Source organism: Pantherophis guttatus, chromosome 4 (assembly GCF_059756535.1).
Source record: "Pantherophis guttatus breed Tessera chromosome 4, ASM5975653v1, whole genome shotgun sequence".
NCBI lineage: Eukaryota > Metazoa > Chordata > Lepidosauria > Squamata > Colubridae > Pantherophis > Pantherophis guttatus.
In genome coordinates, this window is record NC_142066.1 from 64,227,411 (window position 1) to 64,250,262 (window position 22,852).

Here is a 22,852-nt window from a genome sequence, read left to right on the forward strand (position 1 = left end):
AATTGAAAGAGAAGGAGCTTTGAGAATTGCAGATTTGTTAGAGAAGGCTGAAAAGGGCATGAATTTAAAAAACTGAGTGATGGAAGAATGGATCAGTGATGAACTGAACTTTCTTAAGAAAACTGATGAAAATTGTGGAATAGACTCCTATTCAATCAGAAGACAATTGTTAAGAGATATTTTGGTTCAATTTGCACAAATACTTCTGAAGTGCTGTGGAGATATCCCCAACAGAGAACTCGGACTTGCAATTGTTGGGAAACATCCCAATTATAATTTTAAGGAAAGTGTTTATTATTAAGAATCAGTTGAATATATTTGATCCTGGACAGATTAGATATAATAACTACGGTGATTTATGATAGTTTAGAAGCTGTTGTGGAATTTCTGCCTGTGGAATACAATAATAGATTATTAATAGAGGGCTTTGAAGTTTAGTTTTGTTATTGGCTTTACCTGTTAACTTTTTTTTTACACTAAATAGATGGTAAATCAATTTAGTTAGAAAAATATAGCTGTAGAAGTTCATAAATTATAGACCTGTTTTAAGGGGGGAATTATTATTATTGGGGGATAATATATGTGCATTTTATGCACCCTTTGTCTTGTTTAGTTTTTGCTTTGTTATTATTTCCCTTTTTTCTGTTGAAACTTGTATTTTAAGAAATAAAATTTAAAAATTATCTAAAAAAAAAAAAAGAAATAGTTCTACAAACTCAGCATGAATAAAATCTACCAAGGGTTGAACTCTTTTTGTATTGATCTAGAACTGAATTAAATCTAAAAATGATTCGTTCTTTTCCTTTTTTCATAGTCTGGAAAATTCTCTAGTAGCTCTCCAACACCTCACAATCAATTGCAAGGGCTCCAGGATACCGAAGACACTGTAGAACATGAGAATATGAAAGCTGTTCTCAAGACATCATCTCCAACTGGAGAGAACATTGCATTAGGAATACGCACTCGATCCAGGGCCAATCAAGGTGAACAGTTTGGATTTATGTGAGAAGTTGTGATTCACTCTGTTTTTATTATTATAATTTGTCACACAATCAGAGGTTTAGGCTGGATTAGGCAGTTCTCTCCACCTGTCAATTCCTTTCCAAGGACCTGAGATAGGCAGATGTGGCTGTTTGACGGTGTTACGGATATCGTCACAGGATATAACTGATGACAATTTTGTCAACCTATTGTGCTCAAGTGATGTTCCAATTGTTTTGGGATTGCAACCAAGGTGCCTATCTTAATATTGGTACAATCTTTGCTTTGCTTTCTTTTCCCATAGTCATTCTATTTCTATTTGCAGGTCACCTTCACTACTGGTTTGCAAATGTTAGCTACTTTGCCTGCTATTTTTTAATTTACTAGCCATGTAATCATTTGTCTTTCCATGCCTCCTTTCTGTTTATTATTTATTCTTTCTTATAAGCTAGTTTGGTCTCTCCAGTATTCAGTAGGCCTTCCTGGTATACTAGCCTCAGTGCATCTTCTTCAATATACTTCAGATAGTCTTTCAGTATCCTTTTTATTTCTTCAACCATCTGATATATTTGAAACATTTCATGGCTACCTATTTTCTTTGGTAAATAGAGACTGTCAACATCACTGCATGGATGAAGGGCATGATTCATTGTCATTATTTTTCTGGTCTTTATATGCAGAACATTTACCAAGCTTGAGTCCACTCTACTATTCTAGCTGTATATCTAATGATTGGAATTGTCTAGGTATTAATTACCTTGATGATACTGCCTCCACTGAGTTTGGACTTTAAAGTTTTTGCTCTCTTGATGTATTTGTTCATAAGCTTTTTCTTGACTTCAGTATGCTTGATGTTGTCAGCTTGAAGGATGCCCAGTAATTTGTAGTAATGGCTTCACCCAGACTTTTGATGTTATTTCCATAGGGCATCTTGATTCCTTCAATTTTCACTATTTTTCCCCATTTGATGGTAAGCATTGCACATTTGTCCAGGTCAAACTCTATTGCACTATTTTGGTTGTATATACAGACAGCTGAGCAGCAATTCTATTGTTTTTTCCATAAAGCTTCAGATAATCCTTAAAATAGGTGAGCTAGCCTGGTATGTTTTTAATATTTGATAAAAATAGCTTTAGTTATTTATTGGTTATTTCTTCTTCTTCTTGTGCCATATCCGTCATCGGATGTTGGCAATCCAATTTTTAAAAATGGTTATTTAATTATTCAGTATTAGACAGGGAATAAGTGCAATGACAAACAATAGTGGTGATAGTGAATCTCCTTGAAATATTCAACTCTTGATATTAATCTCTCCCAACCTATCACAATTGACCAGTAATTATGTCTTGTATTGTGCCATCAATTTATGCACAAAGATTCTGATGTTTCTACTGACTCCTATTATTTCTAGGCATCTGATTATGCATCATTTGGCAGGAAGTCAAATGCTTTCCTATAATCAATCCATTTTACATTGAGTTGGTCTTCCTTCTATTCCAGTTTTCCATAATGATCTTGTCAATTAGGAGTTGATCTTTCATTTCTCTGCTGTCTGGGCAGTTTTCTTTCTGCTCAGATTTTCAATTAAATGCTTCCATTCCAGTTAGCAGTTTGAAAGTTGTTGGTAGGCAAGTAATTGGCCTGTAGTTGCCTGATGATTCCCCCTTTGCTGGATCCTTTATTATCAAGCATTTGATTGCTTGGGCTTTTATGTGATACAAAAAATGTTTGTTTTTTAATAATTTTTATTAATATATTCTATACACTAATACACAAATAAAATATACAATCCTGCCACCATGGTATAATATGATTACATTGTCCATAAGTATAAAATCATTCCTTTATACATACATATTTGCCACCATATATATATACATCATCATATATCTATTCTATCCCACCTTTTCTGGACCCAATTGTACCATACTTTCCAACTGTTATAAAATTCTGAATCTTTTTTACCATTGATCAATCTAGTTAATCTATCTGATTCCGCACACTCATTGATTTTATATATTATTTTCAAATCTATCGGTAAGTATTGATTTTTCCACTCCTGCGCATACGCTAATCTTGCTGCAGTGATAATGTGAGTTTACAAGAACCATATATCTGATTTAACATTCAAAGGTTTTGCCCCCAATAGGAAAGTCTCAGGTCTTATTTCCAAATTAATCTGTGTAATTTCCAAAATCCATTGCCGTATTTTTTTCCAATATTTAACCGCCTGCGGGCAGGTCCACCATTGGTGAAAATAAATTCCATTACTGTAACCGCACTTCCAACAGCAGGCAGATGTCCCGGGAAACATTTTAGCTAATCTCGCCGGGGGGAGATGCCACCGGTAGACCATTTTATATATGTTTTCTTTATATGAGGAGGCCATGGTTAATTTCATATTTTTCAACCAAATCTGTTCCCATTGCTGGAAGTCAAGGGGATATCCAAAATTTCGCCCCCATGCTATCATACAATCCTTCACTACATCCTGTCCTATCTGCAGAGACAATAAATATGCATAACATTTAGATAATATCCCTTTTCCTCCTTCTAATAAGATCTTATCCAATTCTTGTCTTTTACGGTAGATTCCTTCACTATGTAAATCTTTTTTATACCTGGAGTGCACTTGAGAATAAGACCACCAGTCTATCTTATATCCTTGCAGAGTTAATAATTCTCGTGACTTCGGATTACCCTGAACATCCAAGAAACCTTCATACGTCAAGGTTTTCTCCCCTTTATACAATGTCGGGTAAACCTGAGCTTCCTGCGCCGAAATCCAACATGGAACTTTTGAATATACTCTTCTTCTAACCTTTTCCCAAGTGTACCCAAGCGTCCTACGTAAATAGTGATCATCAAAGTGTCTAGGACGGCCGGATGCTCCCGGCCATAGAAAATAGTGCCAGCCATGTTGAAGACCGGCTCCCTCAAATGTCAAAAGTCGTCTCTTTTGTAGGACCATCCATTCTTTCACCCAAATCAAGTTCGCTGCTTGGTGATAGAACTCCCAATTTGGGAGTCCAAATCCTCCTCTATTTTTGGGTTCTTGTAACATTTTAAGTCTAATCCGCGGCCTCTTTCCCTGCCAGATAAATTTAGATATACTCCTATCCAAATTTGTAAAAAACTCTTTATTCAACCTTACCGGGGCTGTTTGGAATAGAAATAACCATTTGGGTAACACGCACATCTTAATGGTTGCCACCCTTCCCAAAATTGATAGCTGGAGATTTTTCCATCTTTCTAAGTCTCTGAGCATCTGGCTGTAAAGAGGAAGATAGTTATCCTCCTTTATGGAGGAACATCTGGCGGTCAACCATATACCCAGATACTTAATTTTATTTGTTATTCTTAAGCCCATTAACTGCTCCAGCTGTTGCCTTTGCATCTGAGTCATATTTTTCACTAGGATTTTAGTTTTTTCTTCATTCATCTTTAACCCCGCTACCTTCCCATACTCTCTAATCAAGCATAATAATTTCAGGCCCGAGTCCAGTGGTTGATCCAAGATAAATACAAGATCGTCTGCATAAGCCTGAACTTTAACTTCCTCCTGCCTAATCTTCATTCCTCTTACTTCCGTGTTTCCTCTCACTTCTCTAAGCAGGGGCTCTAAAGTTAATACAAATAGCAATGGGGAAAGGGGACATCCCTGTCTTGTACCTCTACGAATTTGAATTCTCTCCGTCTCCTCTCCATCTATGAGAACTCTTGCAGTCTGCTCCCGGTAGATAGCTCGAATTGCCCGAATAAAATTCCCACCAAACTCCATATATTCCAATTGAGAAATCATAAATTCCCAACTGATTCTGTCAAACGCCTTTTGGGCGTCAACAAAAATTAAAGCTAATTGTTTATCCGGGTGATTTTCGAAAAATTCTAGTGTATTCATGATAATTCTAAGATTATCTCGTAGATATCTATTAGGAAGGAAGCCGTTTTGGTCTGAGTGAATGAATTGGTTAAGGAAGCAGCTAAGCCTAGCTGCAAGAACCCCCGCAAATATCTTATAATCGGAGTTTAGTAATGATATTGGTCTATAGTTCTTAATAAGAGATAGATCAGTTCCTTCTTTTGGGATAATAGAAATATAAGCTTCAGTCCAAGATACTGGAACCTGAGCCTCTTTCATAACCGCATTGAATAAATCCGTCATGTGTCTTCCTATCACGTCAAACACTATTTTGTATAATTCAACTGGAAGGCCATCTCTACCCGGGGTTTTGTCATTTGCCTGTGCTTTCATAACTGTTTCTACTTCCTCCATTGTAAATTCCGCATTAAGAATTTCCTTCATTGTTTCCGAGACTTTAGGCAAGTCTGTCTTTTCCAAATATTTCCGAATTTCACAGATATTTTCCTCTCCTTTCTGATAAAGCTGTGTGAAAAAATCCTGAGCTACCATTCGCTTGCCTTCCTTAGTACAATGGAAATTCCCAATTACATCTTTCAGCCCTTCTATTCTCCGTTGTTCCTGGTCCTTTCTAAGCCGGTAAGCCAACCATTTTCCTGTTTTATTCGCCCTTTCAAAAAAAATTTGTTTAGTCCACTTTAGTTTATTTGCTAATTCCTCTTGATCTAATAATTTAATCTGGTGTTGCCAGTACTCCCTTTCCTCTATCAATGTTGTCTGGGTTAATCCATTTTGCATCCTTTCTTCCACCCGTTGTAATTTATTCAAGAGGTTGTCTCGGTGTTTCTTACCCGCCCTACGTTTGTCAATCATATATTTGATTAACCATCCCCTCATCACTGCCTTAACCGTATCCCATGTATTGTATATTGAAGTATCCTCTTTCTTATTTTCCTGGAAAAAAAGATATAACTCCTTCTTAAATTTACTCATGAATTCTTCATCTTTCAGGATACCTATATTCATTCTCCATCTACTCTTCCTACAATGTGGGATCTTCCAAGTTACCATTAGCGGGTTATGATCCGCCCACTGATTGGGCCCTATTTCCACTTCCGAGACCAGCCCCCTCAACTCAAGAGACATCCATATCATATCTATTCGGGTCCACGAGTGGTGTCTGGGAGAGAAATAAGTATATTGATTTTTATTAGGATGTCTCAACCTCCATATATCCTGTAATCCAAATTCCTCCCTTAAATCATTACATATTTTTGGTAATGTTCTCTTAATATCCTTTAACCTTCCTTGTATGTTTCCCGGGACATAATCCTGCATTCTATCCGTTACAGCATTGAAATCCCCCACTAGACAGACATGTTCATATTCCAGTTCCCCCAATTTAACATATAAGTTTTGATAAAAAGTCCTCTGATTGTCATTAGGGGCATAAATACAAACCAATAAAGACTTCCACTGGGCAATTTCTATTTCGAGCATGAGAACCCGGCCTTCCTGGTCAGCAAAAACCTGTTGGGATTTCAAATGATGTCGTACATATACCACTATCCCTCTTTTTTTTGACCTGCTAATGAGGTATAAGTTTTACCCAACAAAAAATGTTTTTGATGTTTGATAGCTATGGGTTGACTTAGTCAATATGGTTATCAGAGGAATCAGTGCAATGACAAACATTAGCAGTGAAAGTTAGTCTTCTTGAAAGATTCGATATTAATCTCTTCCAAACCATCGATCACAACCATGTCTTCCATACTGCCATTGATTTTTACACAAAGTTTCTGATATTTCTACTGACTCCTATTATTTCTAAGCACTTGATTATCATCTTGGGGCAGGTGCATCATCGCTACATTAAAGTTGGTCTACCTTCTCTTGCATTTTTACAAAATCTTCTTGTCAGTTAAGGAGCACTATTATTCAGGGGTAAAATCCACTTTACCTTCACTACTGGTTTGCAAGTGTGAGCGCTCGCACACGCGCTATGCTCACGCACACCTCCTCCACGCATGCTCAGAACCTTCTGCGCATGCGCAGAGAGTCAAAAACAGATATGAGGTCTGGGTGGGTGGGCGGACCCTCCCGCCGCTGGCACTACTGGTTTGCCCAAGTCGGATAGGACCAGCTGCATTTCACCACTGCTATTATTACATATTATGTGTATATATATTACTAACTGAATACCCATGCTCCGCTATGTAACTATGTGATCAGGCTTGATAAATCGACACTTACAGCTTGAAAATTAATGAGTAGTTACAATCGGCCTCTCGACTTCCTTTCTCTCCTCAGTCTTGCCCCACAGAAGCCTCTCCTCTCCTATCCCCCTTCTCTCCCTCAGGCTGGCCCATTGATCCTCTCCTCTCCCCTTCTCTCCCTCAGGCTTGCCCCACAGAGGCCTCTCCTATCTTATCCCCTTCTCTCCCTCAGGCTTGCCCCACAGAAGCCTCTCCTCTCCTAGCCTCCTTCTCTCCCTCAGGCTGGTCCCATTGATCCTCTCCTCTTCCTTTCTCTCCCTCAGGCTTGCCCCACAGAAGCCTTTCCTCTACTCTCCCCTTCTCTCCCTCAGGCTTGCCCCACAGAGGCATCTTTTATCTTATCCGCTTCTCTCTCTCAGGCTGGCCCCATTGATCCTCTCCAAATTCCCAGCCCGCAGGTCAGATGAGTCATGCACTGGCCATGCCCAAGTGGCAGTTGGAACAGAGTTATTTTCAGATGGGGAGGGGGTATACAACATCTAACTCCTTAGCATCAGAGCATATTAATAATAATATAAGAAATTCTAATGCTCTGATGGTCGTTTCGAAAAATCCTTTCTAAGCGAGCACCTGGAAGCCAAGAGGAACATACGTGCCAAATTTCAAGTTTGTAGGCTTTACAGTTCTGGAGATTTCATGATGCTGCGTGAGTGTTTTTCGCTTTTATATATATAGATTATTATACATAAATTGAGTAATGAATATAATTGGGATGCATTTAAGTACATTTTCTGGAAAAGAGTTCATAAGTTTCCCCAGAAAAATAAAAAAAATCATGGCACAAAATGATTAAAAACCTCTGATTATGAGTGATCTTCAATACTATACAATACTACAAATACTATTCAAATGATGACTTATAAGCAAAATTTACCTGGAATATTTTATATGGGGCAGTTGACTGATAATTCTGAAGGTAGAAACACAGTATAGTGGTATATTGGTATGAATAAAGTTCTGTGGGAATCAGTTTTGTTTCTACTTTAAGCTGAATTAGAGGCCTAGGTGTGTGTGAGAAACAAGATAGACATGCACTCAGATGGTTATAAAATACGACAAAATAATCCAAATTTTGATTTCCCCATGAATGAGATTGGTCAAAATTCTGTTGTCAAGATATCAGATAGCAATAGCATTTAGATTTATGTACTACCCCATAATTCTTTATAGCACCCTCTGGGCAGTTTACAATGTAAGCACTATTTGCATTTTGCCCCCAACAATCTGGGTCTTCATTTTACCAGCATCGGAAGGATGAGAGACTAATAAACTGTGGAATTCTGTCAGGATAGAATTCTAGGCTGTGGGTAGAGTTTGCCTGCAGTTTAACCACTGCACTACCAATTACCATTTGATAGTGGTGTTTCTGACAAACCTAGAAGTTATCTATCTTTCTCACTGATTTGTCATTCCTTAAAAGGCACAGAATATGACTTATGGCCCCCACGGAATGACTGTCTAATATACTCAGCCATGTTGAATATAATTTCATTAACTATTTTGGCTTATATTTTCCAGGCAATGCAGGTTCATGGAACCCTAGCAATGATGATTTGACTAATGCTACAGACAATGCAGCGGATGAGATAATGGATCGTATTGTCAAGTCTGCCACACAAGTACCAAGTCAGCGTGTAGTGCCCAAAGAAAGAAAGCGATCAAGAGCAAACAGGAAGTCAAGTGAGCTGAACTAGTATTCATTATTTATAAACAAAACAAAATAACGGACGTTTGGAGTCTTCTTCCATCTACACCATATGCACGTAGACAATTTGGTTGAGTAAAAGAACATTGCCTCCTATGTCAGAACAATATCTCCTAGTGTTTCTCCTTTAGTCAGTGCCTTAGAAGAGAAACTTTTGTTTGTTAGCCTTATATCTCCCTAAAAGCCAAGGTGGCTTACGTAACGAGCTTCTTTTATATTTTTTTCCTGTAGCAACTCTGAGAGGGAGGTTGGGTTAAGGTTGGGTTAAGGATGAGTGTCTGTCCCAATGAGAAAGGATAAACTTTCAGTACGAGATCTTAACTACCACATCTTGCTGCATCTCTTGAACAAAGAAATGCATCAACAGAGCAATCACTGTTACTTGTTTCCTACAATCCAGCTTCCCTTTGGATTTGTGCCCAGCACTTCCAAATGTGGGGTTTCCTTGAAGTTCCAGGTTTCTGTCTACAGGTAGCCACTTCCCTTTGTTCCTGGGCTTGGGGTGAAGCATGTCTTGCCTGGGTCTTCACCTCTCTTCTGTCTCAGGGAAGCCTCCAACTGACATCTTACCTTTCATCTCCATCTGAGACCAGGGACCAGCCCCTGCACAGTCCAACAACCCAGCATACTCATAACCATCTCTCTCTCAGCCACCAACTTCCTGAAGTCTTTCCAAAAGCACTTTCTGTCTTGATGCCTCATAGCAGCACAGTCTCAATGTAGCAACGTGTCCCCATTGTCTTTTGTATCTTTTTCCTCCCCTTTTATGGCTCAAACTAGCAGCATATCCCCCAGTGAGTGTGTTCCCCAGGGCTTTAGTATCTAACACCTATACCCAGAAGTTGATCAGTGGGAATGCTCCCTACATATGCCCTACAGCAATCCTCACTAGCAGCTGGGGCAACTGATCAGCCTTCATGACAACACAGCTGCATGGCAAGACCACACCTATGTTTCTTCTTCCTTTTTTTCTCTCATTGTGCTGACTCACACCAGCACAATAACAGCTAACCTGGCCACAAAAACCATATAGCACATCAGTTTTTGCACATTTGGATTACTATTACTCGGTTGTTACAGATTGATAAAATAGGTATTTATTTATTTTTATTAATTTTTATTAATTTTTATTATTTATTTATTTATATGCTGCCCATCTCACTACTGAAATTTTGTTAATCCATGGCAACTATCTACACCAACTATTTTGGGATGCATAATGTCCATTATTTAGGGGAACATGGGTGGATTATCCCTAGTAATTTGAAAGAAGTGCTGGTAATCTCTCCTTAAGCAATAGTCTGGCAGACCTCACCTCAGTACATTCATGGACAATAACAGCAATTCTAAAAGCACTGCAGTATACTCTGCTTATGACCTGTCAGACTACAAATCTATATAGTCTACGCCAGGGGTGTCAAACTCAAGGTGTGCTTAAATCAGGCCCACAGGGCCAGCCTGGAAATATCAAAGGACCAGCCCGTGGTGCCTCTACCGGCGAAAATGGGCTGCGAGGAGGCCGCGTGTGCCCCCCCCAGCCCATTTTCAGCCTCCATGGCCTCCTGCAGCACTCTGCCAACTCTGCACTCTGCCAACAGGCCCCATGAAGCCCGTTTTTGGTCAGCAGAGTGCTGCAGGAGGACTGGATTGAACTGGATTACAATTATGTGATCAAGTGTAACTGCCTCAAGTTAGTGCCTGATCTGGATAGAAAACAAGCAACATCCTACGTTAATACTACAATTTAATGCCAGAGTTTACATACTGTAGATCCATTTAATCTACAATCAACAATCTATAATTGACAGCCATTTCTATTTACTATCCTGGAAATTTATCTCTGCTGTTAGATCTTGTATTATCATGTTATTTATGCTATTGTATTTTTATTATTAATTCAATAAGAAAAATACAATAGTATAAGTAGCTTTTATGCCTGGAAAAGCAATTTACTATTAAACAATGGGGTATAAATTTAGAAATAAAAAGTTTAGTTGAGTAATAAATGTTTGCCCGTAATATCTGGTAGAAGAGATAGGAAAATGATTATAGTAAAGAACTGTGGAAAGAAAGTAGAATAAAATGCATCTTGAGTCTGTGTCAAATGCCCACCACGGCCTCGGCCATCCTGACCACACACCTTACCCCTGGCCTCACGCACACACCCAAGGTCGAACACAACCCTGATGCGGCCCTCAACAAAATTGAGTTTGACACCCCTGGTCTAAACTATCGTTTCCTATCTATTGGGGGGGGGATTAGTAAATTACAAAATCAGGTCTGCTATTAATCTTAGCTCTCCTCATCTCTGGATATTTTTTTTATCAACACTAAAACATCTCTACATTTCCCTCACTCTTTTATAACTTTTAACAAAGATTTTACAGAAAATAAATTTATTGATTTTCTCATATTTATTCCATTTTCAAACACTGCAAAAGAAAGATTAGGGGTGGATGAGGGCCTTATACAGCTAATCTTACAACATGTAAGCAGATGGAAAAACTTTCTTGGTCTTCTAGAAAAAATTGAATATTTAAACAAAGTATTTCACATGAATGCAAAAAGATCGTAGCAAGAATTTTGAACCTGTTTAGTGAAGTACCACCACTAAATCTAATACATTATTGTTTATACTGTTAGGTTATCAATGTTAGATGTATTTTTAAAATAGTCTGTGTATATATTATATAGATACCTACAATATTTTTTCAAAAAGTGCTTACTTTTTGAAACCGACATTTCCTTCACTCATTGATCCAGCAATTTACAGAACTAGTCTACACTCCCCTCACTCTTTTATAACTTTTAACTTTGACACTTTTATCACATCCTGTAGTACTTCTCCACCAAATGCCATTGCTTCAACTAGTTCACACAGAATCCATTTTTCATGGGAGCATAATATCTTTTTTGATTCTTTTTCAAAATAGTATTCTCCATAGTATGTATAGTATACTATGTATACTATATACTAGTATACATAGTATACTAATAGTATACTGCACAGTCTGAAATATTCCAGAACAAAGCTTCTTATTTTTAGGATTCCTTTATGCAAGTTATTTATATGTTCAGACAATATAAAACACAAGGAGAGTGTATGTACAAGGTGTATGTATGTATGTACATCTGACATGCACACACACATCATCATCATCATCATCTCATAAGACTCCTGAGGAGTCTCCATCTTTAGTCTTGAGAAGACTGCATTTCCCTATTCAAGACTATATGCAAACTGGAGGATCATTTTGGACTCCCAGCTCCTGCTTGAAGAATGAGTAGCAGCTGTGGTCAAGAGGCCTTTTGCAAGCCCTTTAAAACAATCACTCATCCCTTGTCACTTTAGGAGTAAACTATTGCAATGCCTTGTGCATGACACTGTCCTTGAAGACTACCAAAAGCTACAGCTAGTCCAGAAGTGGTGTAGAAAGTAATGGGCATTTCACAGTATGCCCATCTGATGACCATCTGCCATGTGAGCTGCACTGGTTGCCAGTGAGCTTTTATATACAATTCATGGTATACCTATAAAGTTCTTCATGGCATTGGACATGGCTATCTAATGGTCAGTCTTTCCCTGATAATTATATCCATTTTTCTTATTTTAATTTCTAGGCCCAATCACCTTATTGGTGAGATGGGCAGCATATACCATATTTTTCGGTGTATAAGATGCACTTCCCCCCCCCCCAAAAAAAGTGGGTGGAAATGTCTGTGTCTTATACAGTGAGTGTTGCCGAAGCCCCGCCCACATGCCAACCCCCACCTGCTGGCCTCTGGCTCCCAGCAATTTACCTCCTTGCGGCAAACAGCCTAGTCATCTTCAGCACAGCTTGATTTAGCACAAGCAGGTGATTGGCGGTTTGATCGGTCTCCCGGAATACTGCCAATCAGCTGTTCCAGGCTGCAGGGGTCACCGCCCATCGCTGCTGATGCCTATCGCCGCCTCCCCGTGCCCCATTTTTGGCCTCCACATGTCCTGTTTTTGGCCTGTTCTAGTCGGTGGAGATAGGCAGTGGCAGTGATCCCTGCCACCTGGAACCAGCCAAAAACGGGATGCGTAGAGGCCAAAAACGGGATACGCAGAGGCCAAAAATGGGGCTCATGTAGTCGGCGATAGATGGTGGCGATCCCCGCAGTCTGGAACAGCTGATAGGCAGTATTCCGGGAGGCTGATCCAACCGCCAATCACCTGCTTGTGCTAAATCAGGCTGTGCTGAAGGTGACCAGGCTGTTTGCTGTTGCTGCAAGGAACTAAATTGCTGGGAAGCAGAGGCAGATTTTTTTTTCTTGTTTTCCTCCCCAAAAACTAGGTGCGTCTTATGCTTCGGAGTCTTCTAGTCCGAAAAATATGGTAAAAATATGGTAAAAAATGCTTGGCATTGGACTGAAAACTAAGAAATTAAGGAATTAAGAAATAATTTGTTAATAAAGTATAAAACTATCATAAATAGTATTCTGTCTGCTATGCAATGGCTTGATTTCACACACACACACACACACACATATATATATATATATATGTATATGTATGTATGTACAATGAACTAATTATTCTATAAAGGAAAGTAATCCTTTGTCTTTATACAAATGTAAACAAAAGTACCTGCTTTTCAATTTAGAATAGAATAGAATAACAGAGTTGGAAGGATCCTTGGAGGTCTTCCTGCCCAGGCAGGAAACCCTACACCACTTCAGACAAATGGTTATCCAACATCTTCTTAAAAATGCCCAGTGTTGGAGCATTCATAACTTCTGCAGGCAAGTTGTTCCACTGATTAATTGTTCTAACTGTCAGGAAATTTCTCCTTAGTTCTAAGTTCCTTCTCTCCTTGATTAATTTCCACCCATTGCTTCTTGTTCTACCCCAGGTGCTTTGGAGAATAGTTAGACTCCTTCTTCTTTGTGGCAACCCCTACGGTATTGGAACACTGCTATCATGTCTCCCCTAGTCCTTCTTTTTATTAAACTAGACATATCCAGTTCCTGCAACCGTTCTTCATATGTTTTAGCTGCCAGTCCCCTAATCATCTTTGTTGCTCTTCTCTGCACTCTTTCTAGAGTCTCAACATCCTTTTTTACATCGTGGCGACCAAAACTGAAAGCTATATTCCAAGTCTGGCCTTACCAAGACATTATAAAGTGGTATTAACACTTCACATGATCTTGATTCTATCCCTCTGTTTATGCATTTGTGGTAATATTGTTAGTCATAGACCTGCAAATGAGAGAAAACAAGAATAATACTTCTGAGTGCTCCCTTATAGGATGATGTAGCTTGTGTTTTAGAACATTCATACTATCTTTTTCTTTCTGTTTCTGATTAACACAGTAAGGAGGACATTGAAGAGTGGATTGTCTCCAGAAGAAGCTAAAGCTTTGGGTCTGATGGGCACTTCAGAGATGCAAGTGTGATGACAGCAATTAAGTCTGCTAAAAGAAACATCTTTTTTTCATGCACACATGCCATCAACAATCTTCAAATTCTACACCCCTGTCAGTTTCAGCTGCTATTTGTTTTATCCCACTGCTGCATGACACTGAATCAAATAATAAACTTAAATTAGTAAACTAATCTTGTAATCTTGTAATTTACCACTACAAAAATAAATTACAGGAGCAGAAGGTCAATTGAACATTGTGTCACATTCATTCTGTCATGCTGCATTTAAGAGAGTTGCCCTTGGGCCATCTTGTATTGTGCGAAAGGTGTTAATGCTAATTTTCTTGCAGTCTGTTGTAGTAATTGTAAAGTACCATGTTTTATCAATTCTTTAAACAATTTTTTTAAAGTTCCTACTATCTTAAGGCAGAGAAATGTCAGTCAAGCATAAATATGAAAGACAAGTTAGATTATATCAGAATAGTTTTTAACAAAATACTATTTCCTAATTTCATCTAGAATCTTTTGAATCTTTTCCTGAGATTTCTTCTGGACTGTAAAAAGAAATTAAATGTTGACAATATGTTGACAATAATTTGGACAAAGAACTATTGTTTTGGATGCTAGTAAACCAGTCATACTGTAAGGGGTTACTTTATACAATATAACTATTTAGAAACAAAATACTCTTTCCTATAAAGGATTAGATAGGAAAATAGTGCTCACATTGAGGCCCATTAAGCTGCTGTTATCGTTCAATTTTAAAACATTTAAATTATCAGTTACATTAGGTTTTACTAATATTTGCCTTTCTCTCACAAACCTGGAAGAAACAATAAGGAAAACAATTGCTTTAAATATAAAATTTGTTCCCCATGAACTATTCAATGGCATTTTTCTTACCACAAGGGTTGGTAAGCCTTGTGCTATTATTCTGGATCATTCATCAACAACCTTTATATAGAAAGTATTGAATATACAATCTTAAAAAAACACAGATTCTAATCTTTTTAGGCATGAAACCTCAAGAGACCTAATCAGCATCTCCAACAAGCTAGTTAAGAAAATAAAACACTTGTTAAGATCATGCACTGAAAGCTTTGCAATGTAAACTAAATAAGCACAGTGCAAAACAAGTGGATCCCACACTAAGCAGTACAAGCAGAAAGAACAATGATCTGTATTTCTTTATTTCTAATAATGTCTATTACTTGACTGATTTTGTTCTACAATTTATTTGGACCTATATGGATGTTATATGGATCTATAAAAGCTTCCATTGGGCTGCAGAATTACATTTTTTTCCTCGTAATGCCCTACTGTTTAATGATTCTACAGTGACCTGTAAGTATTTTGTTAATAAACCTCATTGTGCTGTTTTCAACTAGAAAGAAGGAATTATTACTACAATGAATAATATTGATGTTTTTACTCATTTAACTTTATATGTGTTTCAGAAGGACTAAACTAAATGTTGGCATTGGTTTTCTAAAATGTTGCCATCAGAAACATTTTTTTGTTCCTCGTATCAGGGTTTCGTAGTGTTACGAGCAACAAAATAATTCAGGAAAGGTACTTCAGAGCATGAAGCATCATTGAAGCAAATCTAATGGCTGCTTTAAAACACTATAGAGAAGCCCAAGCTTCTATGTTTACACATAGTACTCCAAGCATGTTTTTGGAATTAAATCCAAAGCACTGGATAATAAAATATTTCTAAATTTTCAGAATAAGTGGGGAAATTAATAAAAACATTTATCAATGGGGTAACATGATCTGACCCTTAGTGCAACAATAGAGCTTTCATGAATTCCAGTACCCTCCTGATGACAGAAAAAAAGTATTTGTGCCTCTTCATCCCTTTACTGTTGAGACTTTTTCTCTGCTTTCATCCTGTGGCCAAGTCTTTCTGTCCCATCTTCTTTTCAAATATTCTGATACTTTACTTTTTGTAGTTTGGAAGGAACCAGGTTGTCTTGGAAGGAGGAACAGGTGACTTTCTCTCCAAGACTGGAGTCATATTTCTCACTTTTGCAGAAAAATATCCAATGAATCTTATTTCTTAATGGATTGTTGCTTATCAAAAACACAATTATGTTTGTCTATAACTTCTCCAAATAAACATATAGAGTAATTTTTTGAAAACTTAATCACAGTATTAAGAATCCTTAGAGAAGTAAACAAATTCCCATCCTAAATTGTTACATTCATCTATGTACCATTTTATTATTTATATTACAGTACATTTTGTGAATCATTTTTCAATCTTATTCCAAATGCATCTTGTAAAAATTCATTTCTGTAAGAAACACTTCTAAGCACTAACTTATTGAAATCATGATTATGATTGTGTTTTGATATACAAATGGTATGTTTTGTTTCCTAAAACCATTAAGTTTCTAAATATGTTTTTGTTAACATTAACAATGGTATGACAATAATTCAACAGCTGTTTCAGTTTATATGAGTCCTAATAACCAGAAAACATTAGATCAGAGTTCCCCAACCTTTCTGGGTTGGCAGCCCAGAGCAGAGGGAGGGGGAAAAGATGGGATGATTTTGTGGGAGGGGCAAGTGCCTGTATGTGTGCATATTCAAGCACCCATGACATTTGCTGTGATGCTTGCACAAGTGGAGCAGCAAGTGCCCATAACAAGACTAAGGCGAGTACGGCCATGAGCGTCACAACAAGGCTTGCATGAATGGAGCCGTGAGCACCCATGATGAGGCTTGCGCAAGTGGGACTGTGCACGTGCGTGGAGGCGTGCATAACAGCTGGCCATTCACATAGCCTGGTGACAATTAGCCCATGGCCTGGTAATGGGCTGCAGCCCACAGGCTGGGAACCCCTGCACTCGATGACATTGAAGAATTACAGATAATCTTTGTATGTCTTTGTTGCTATCTTGGAGTCATGTGCATTTTCATAACTCAGATACGGTAATTTTTTCTAATGAAGTACTACTTACATAAGCTTTGTCTTTGAGAATCTCGTGAGCCAACTTATTTGGAGCCTGCTTTTGAAGTTTGCCGTGCAGGAATGGGGTTATTTTGAGAAAACCAAATCTACATCTGTACTCTTAAGAGTATATAAAAATAACTTCACTGGACTCTGGTCATAATCTCCCACATAATTTGTCTGTTGGATTATTCCTTTTATTCTTATGATTGACAAAACTTTGAAAGAATTCCTAATGACAAATGGTCACAATTTTTCTGTTACCTCCCTCCTTCTCCCTTTCTCTAAAGGACATCAACTGAAATTCCTGTATCAGTAAATGTTTTCCAAGATGCAGTGAGCTTTTGTTAGTGGAATAAAGGTCAAATGGCCCCATTTAAATGACTGCAAGTGGGAAAAAAGAAAAGGGAAAATTTATGAAAATTAAGAGTGAAAATTCTGTTTCCAGGTAGCTGAGAACTGACTCTCTAAATTTATAAAAAAGATAGCATACTAATCTTCCTACTTCCAAATGGCAATCTTTCTTTTAGAATTGTTGCCTTTTAGTACACTCTTGTCCATAAGATTATGAAAGGAAAATTAGTAATATGTGACATGAGGTACACAAATATCTGTTAACTCCTCTTTGTAAAATGCTTAGGGAAGTGACATCATCTTATCCTATTCCAAGGCATTTTTGGAAGGACAGCCTTTGAAGCTGGGGAACCTGGTATTTCAGTGAAAGATAGAAGGCATTTTTTAAAGGAAAACAAAAAAGAAAAGCTTCATCCATTTCATAAGATAAAATAAACAACACTACTCTCATTTCACTAAAAAATTAGCCCAATATTGCAAGAGGAAAATATTCTGAGGAAAAGGGTGGTATTTTTTTTTTGTTTGTCTTTAATGTATTCAGTAAACACCAATGCATATTGTTTGCTTATTTTAGAATGTTTCTCTAAAGCAACTATTCGTCTATGTGTTGGAACTTTTTTTTTTATGAGACAGATTAGAATTAATTAACTGTTATTTTTAAAAAGAGGAATTATATCTAGACTTTTAATGTAAATTGGTCCAAATCTCTATTTTCTCTTCATCTATGTTGAAGGATAATTGTCAGCGTTACAATATAACTACAAGCTGTCCACTGAAATACTAATGGAAATTCCATATTATAAAATGCTAAGACCGTGATAAAACATACCTTTTCTATTTGTTGTTGCTTTATAGATTTTTAAGTAACCAAATTCTTTTAATTAATCATTTTCAAACACATACACATATATGCATACATATATAGACATATATTTACATACATTCATATATACAGATGAATGAAAAGAGGCGGTTGTGAAGCCCCTCCTCAAGAAGCCTTCCCTGGACCCGGCTATATTATCAAATTATCGTCCAGTCTCCAATCTTCGCTTTGTTGCGAAGGTTGTTGAGAGTGTGGTGGCGCGACAACTACCCCGATACCTGGATGAAGTTGTCTATCTGGATCCGTTCCAGTCTGGCTTCAGGTCACGATACAGCACGGAAACGGCATTGGTCGCATTGGTGGATGATCTCTGGAGGGCTCGGGACAGAGGTTGTTCCTCTATCCTGGTCCTATTAGATCTCTCAGCGGCTTTTGATACCATCGACCATGGTATCTTACTGCACCGGCTGGAGGGGTTAGGAATAGGGGGCACCGTGCTTCGGTGGTTCTCCTCCTTCCTCTCTGACCGTTCGCAGTTTGTGTTGGCAGGGGGGCAGAGGTCGACCTCGAGGCACCTTATTTGTGGGGTGCTGCAAGGGTCAGTCCTCTCACCCCTTCTGTTCAACATTTATGTAAAACCGCTAGGCGAGATCATCCGTGGTTTTGGGGTGAGTGTTCATCAGTATGCTGATGACACACAGCTATACATCTCCACCCCAGACCACCCCAATGATGCCCTTGCTGTGATGTCCCGTTGCCTGGAGGCCGTGCGGATCTGGATGGGGAGAAACAAGCTCAGACTCAACCCCTCCAAGACCGAGTGGCTGTGGCTTCCGGCGTCCCGGTATAGTCAGCTAGTACCATCACTGACAATAGGGGATGAGATCTTGCTCCCCACAGAGAGGGCCCGCAACTTGGGTGTCCTCCTGGATTCACGGTTATCTTTAGAAGATCATTTGACGGCCGTGGCCAGGGGTGCCTTTTATCAGGTTCGCCTGATCCGCCAGTTGCGTCCCTTTCTGGATTGGGATACCTTGTGCACGGTCACTCATGCCCTAGTTACCTCCCGTATGGACTACTGTAATGCTCTCTACATGGGGCTCCCCTTGAAAAGCACCCGGAGGCTCCAACTGGTCCAGAACGTAGCTGCGCAGGTGATTATGGGCGCAGCTCATTACGCCCATGTAACACCTCTCCTACGCGAGCTGCACTGGCTCCCGGTGGTCTTCCGGGTGCGATTCAAGGTGTTAGTTATCACCTTTAAAGCGCTCCATGGCTTAGGGCCTGGGTACCTACGAGACCGTCTTTTGCCACCAATAGCCTCCCACCGACCAGTTCGTTCTCACAGGGAGGGACTACTCAGGGTACCGTCAGTCAAATTATGTCGACTGGCGACTCCCAGGGGGAGGGCCTTCTCTGTGGGGGCTCCAACCCTTTGGAATGAACTGCCCCCGGAGATACGGAATATCCCTGATCTCCGTGCTTTCCGCCGTGCCCTCAAGACCCTGATGTTCCAACAGGCGGGGCTAAACATATGAACATGTGAATGATTTTTTAAATGTTATCTAATTCTGGGTTTTATTTGATTGACCAAACTAAGTAATAATTTTAATTAGCAATTTTATGATGTTTGTGTGTCTATATTTTTCTTGACTGTACACCGCCTTGAGTCCTACGGGAGAAAGGTGGTATAGAAATATAATTAATTAATTAATTAATTAATTAATTAATTAATTAATAAGATAAAACAATTCACAATACACAAAAGGAAAAGTTACACAAATAATTTACATATATGTAAAATGTGTGTATGTGTGTAAAATTACAGCTGTATCCCATGTTGACCTGACTTTCGATATTGGCCAAGCTTATCCAAAGATTTAAACATAAAAGATTCTAGGTGTTTATATAATGAGAGAATAGTTTTCTCTATTGAACTCAGATTCATTTTCATGCACTCCTGAAGCCTAAGCTCAAAAGTTCAATCAACCTATTTCCAGGAACTTGTGTATAGAGTTAAAATTTTAATGAGCTTTTCTGAATTCAAAAAAAAAAAAAAAGGAATATTGTATTAAAATCTGTATTAACAAAAATGAATTTAAAAGATTCAATAAATGTAAACTAAGAAATTTATATTTTATTTAGAAGTAAATATTTTTGCCCTTTAAAAAAATGATAAACCTTTGCTTGTGTACTGAACCTGAACATGAATAAATCTCTTTTTTTCACACATGGTTCAGTCTCTCTTATCTGAAAAATCTAGTGTTAATGGTTATACATAGCTGCATTAAAGCTATGATATTTGGGAAATAGTGAATGCAAACAAATCCAGGTTGAAGGCACTGTTTTGTTCATAATTGTCCACATGTTTTTATTGGTGCGGAACTTTGACCTATTAAAATTTTAAAAATTATAACAATTGAAATATTTTAAAGTAGTCTTTATTAACTTCAGTTACCTCTTAAATCAGTCCCCTTTTTATTAAACTTTGATTCAGAAGAGTACCATGTGATTTTGAAATTACTTATTTTTAACTGTATGTTTTCTGATTCAACATTAAAGGGTTACCAATCTTCTCCCTCTCTCACAATCTGCAGAATGAGTACCATCCTTGGCCAATTGATGGCCAAGAATTCAAATACCACTTTAAGGATGTAATTGAAACTGTCCTATAATTATTGAAAAAGGACATGAGAAATACAGATGCTGCATTCCTTACATGAACTGTCACTGAGTTAAATGAAGCATATTTTTAGTTAACATTAAAAAGAAAATTTTTAACTTTATTAGTAATTGATATTAATAATTATAAGAGTGGCCTAGTGGTGAAGACTCTCGCCTGCCACTCAGAAGGTTGAGGATTCAATCCTAGGATGCAAAGAAAAAAATCCAGGTGGCTTTTAACTATCCATTAAATGCTCAGTTCTATCCAATCATCCCAATTCTATCCCGATTTAAGGGATTACAGGGTCGTAAAAGGGCAAGGTTTTTTATATTAGTCAAGAGAGGGAAAATGGGAATTTATAAAACTTTCACTGAGTAATGTAGAAAACTATTAGAATCTGAGTAAATCTATTCCATTTATTTGTATGCTTATATACCAGTGGAGTGAATTTTTATTATTATACCTAGATCTCATTTTTCAGAGAATTCAGAACTGAAATTCCTTGTTTAATTATATAGGAAAATTCTGACTTACCCAGTTTATGAAGAGAAACATTAAACAATGAAACCTGTACACAATATAAAAATTATTTCCACATTATATTTATTGTACTTTGGCTGTGGTTCCCTTGAAATGGTTTTAAATTGATATGACATTAAATTATGTTTAATCAGCTAGCAACTTATTACATTAATTTATACAAATGTTATATAAAATAATAAATGCAACTTTCATGCATAAAATGTTTTTAATTATTTTTGAAATGCTTTGTTGCATCACAACAATCCACCATTAACTTAATAGCAGGGAAATATGTGACTGTTTTATAAAACAAAACATTGTAATGTTGGATTATATTTCTCTTTGTAAGGATTGTATTTTGATTTCTCGTGTCTTATTTGTGAGCTGTGTATTTTTTTTAAGAAAGTTTGTAAAGTAGAAAATGTTAAGTATCGTAGTATAAAATATGTATGTTAATATTTTTTTTCTCTCTTTGTGTAGTGTTGGGTGAAATTAGAATTTTACCCAGCAGTATTATTCAATGAACTTAAAGACCCAAAGATGCATATCCAAAAGTATATTTAAAAAATAACAAAAATGCACGATGTCACAAATTCATGTACATCTCTCTTTAGATAGGAATGAGTCATTGTTATTTTGATTATATGCTCAATCTTATTAACTAATTAATTCAATTAGCTTCGAAGTTAGTACATCCCCAGAGTTGTATTTACTAAATAAATAAATAAGCCTCACTCTGCTGAATGAAGTTTTTGTTTAAGAAGAATAGAGAATATGAAGAACTGATTTTCTTTTTCTGAATTTGTTGCATTCAAGAGCACATTTAAAATATGTAGCTATCTGTTTAGTTTGGGCACTGAGTTTAATGCAAGTTTCGCACTTATCATTGATCTCTGCTCTCAACACCTTATGACTTTTAGATATTTTTTGTTGTTCCTGGGCTACTCAACCTTGGAATATTGATTATTGGCCACAGGCCATTATATGTAATGTAATTGACAATTAACATATATTATATATATATTAAGTAGTTTTCTAATGCAGTTTTTTCCCTTTTTGGTCAGCAAGAGGCATATTTGTTTTGATTTCAATCCTAAACACACTAAAATGACTGAATATCTGACTTTTGTTTTTAAAATTCAATGTAACAAAAAAACAGTTTATATCATTGGCTGTAACATTACTGCTTGAAAGAAATCATCACAATCATAAAATGGCTGGGAATGTTAATGGAAAGTCAGGGCAGAAATAATACCATTGGACATCGAGAACAAAATGTAATAAGTTGTTGGCAATGGGGAGACTGGAAATAGAGA

General features: G+C 37.5%; 1 protein-coding gene across 12 annotated transcripts in view; it reads left to right on the plus strand.

The window, feature by feature from the left end:
• The window catches only part of FHOD3 (formin homology 2 domain containing 3), a 273,301-nt gene extending 257,697 nt beyond the window's left edge, over positions 1–15,604 (plus strand). For all 12 annotated transcript variants that reach the window (XM_034416311.3, XM_034416312.3, XM_034416313.3 and 9 more), the window contains 3 exons: positions 815–983; positions 8,638–8,799; positions 14,163–15,604. In XM_034416311.3, coding sequence (XP_034272202.1) covers positions 815–983; positions 8,638–8,799; positions 14,163–14,245 — 414 coding nt within the window. In that variant the 3' untranslated portion in view covers positions 14,246–15,604. The remainder of the gene's footprint in view (positions 1–814; positions 984–8,637; positions 8,800–14,162) is intronic.
• The last annotated feature ends 7,248 nt before the right edge of the window (positions 15,605–22,852 follow it).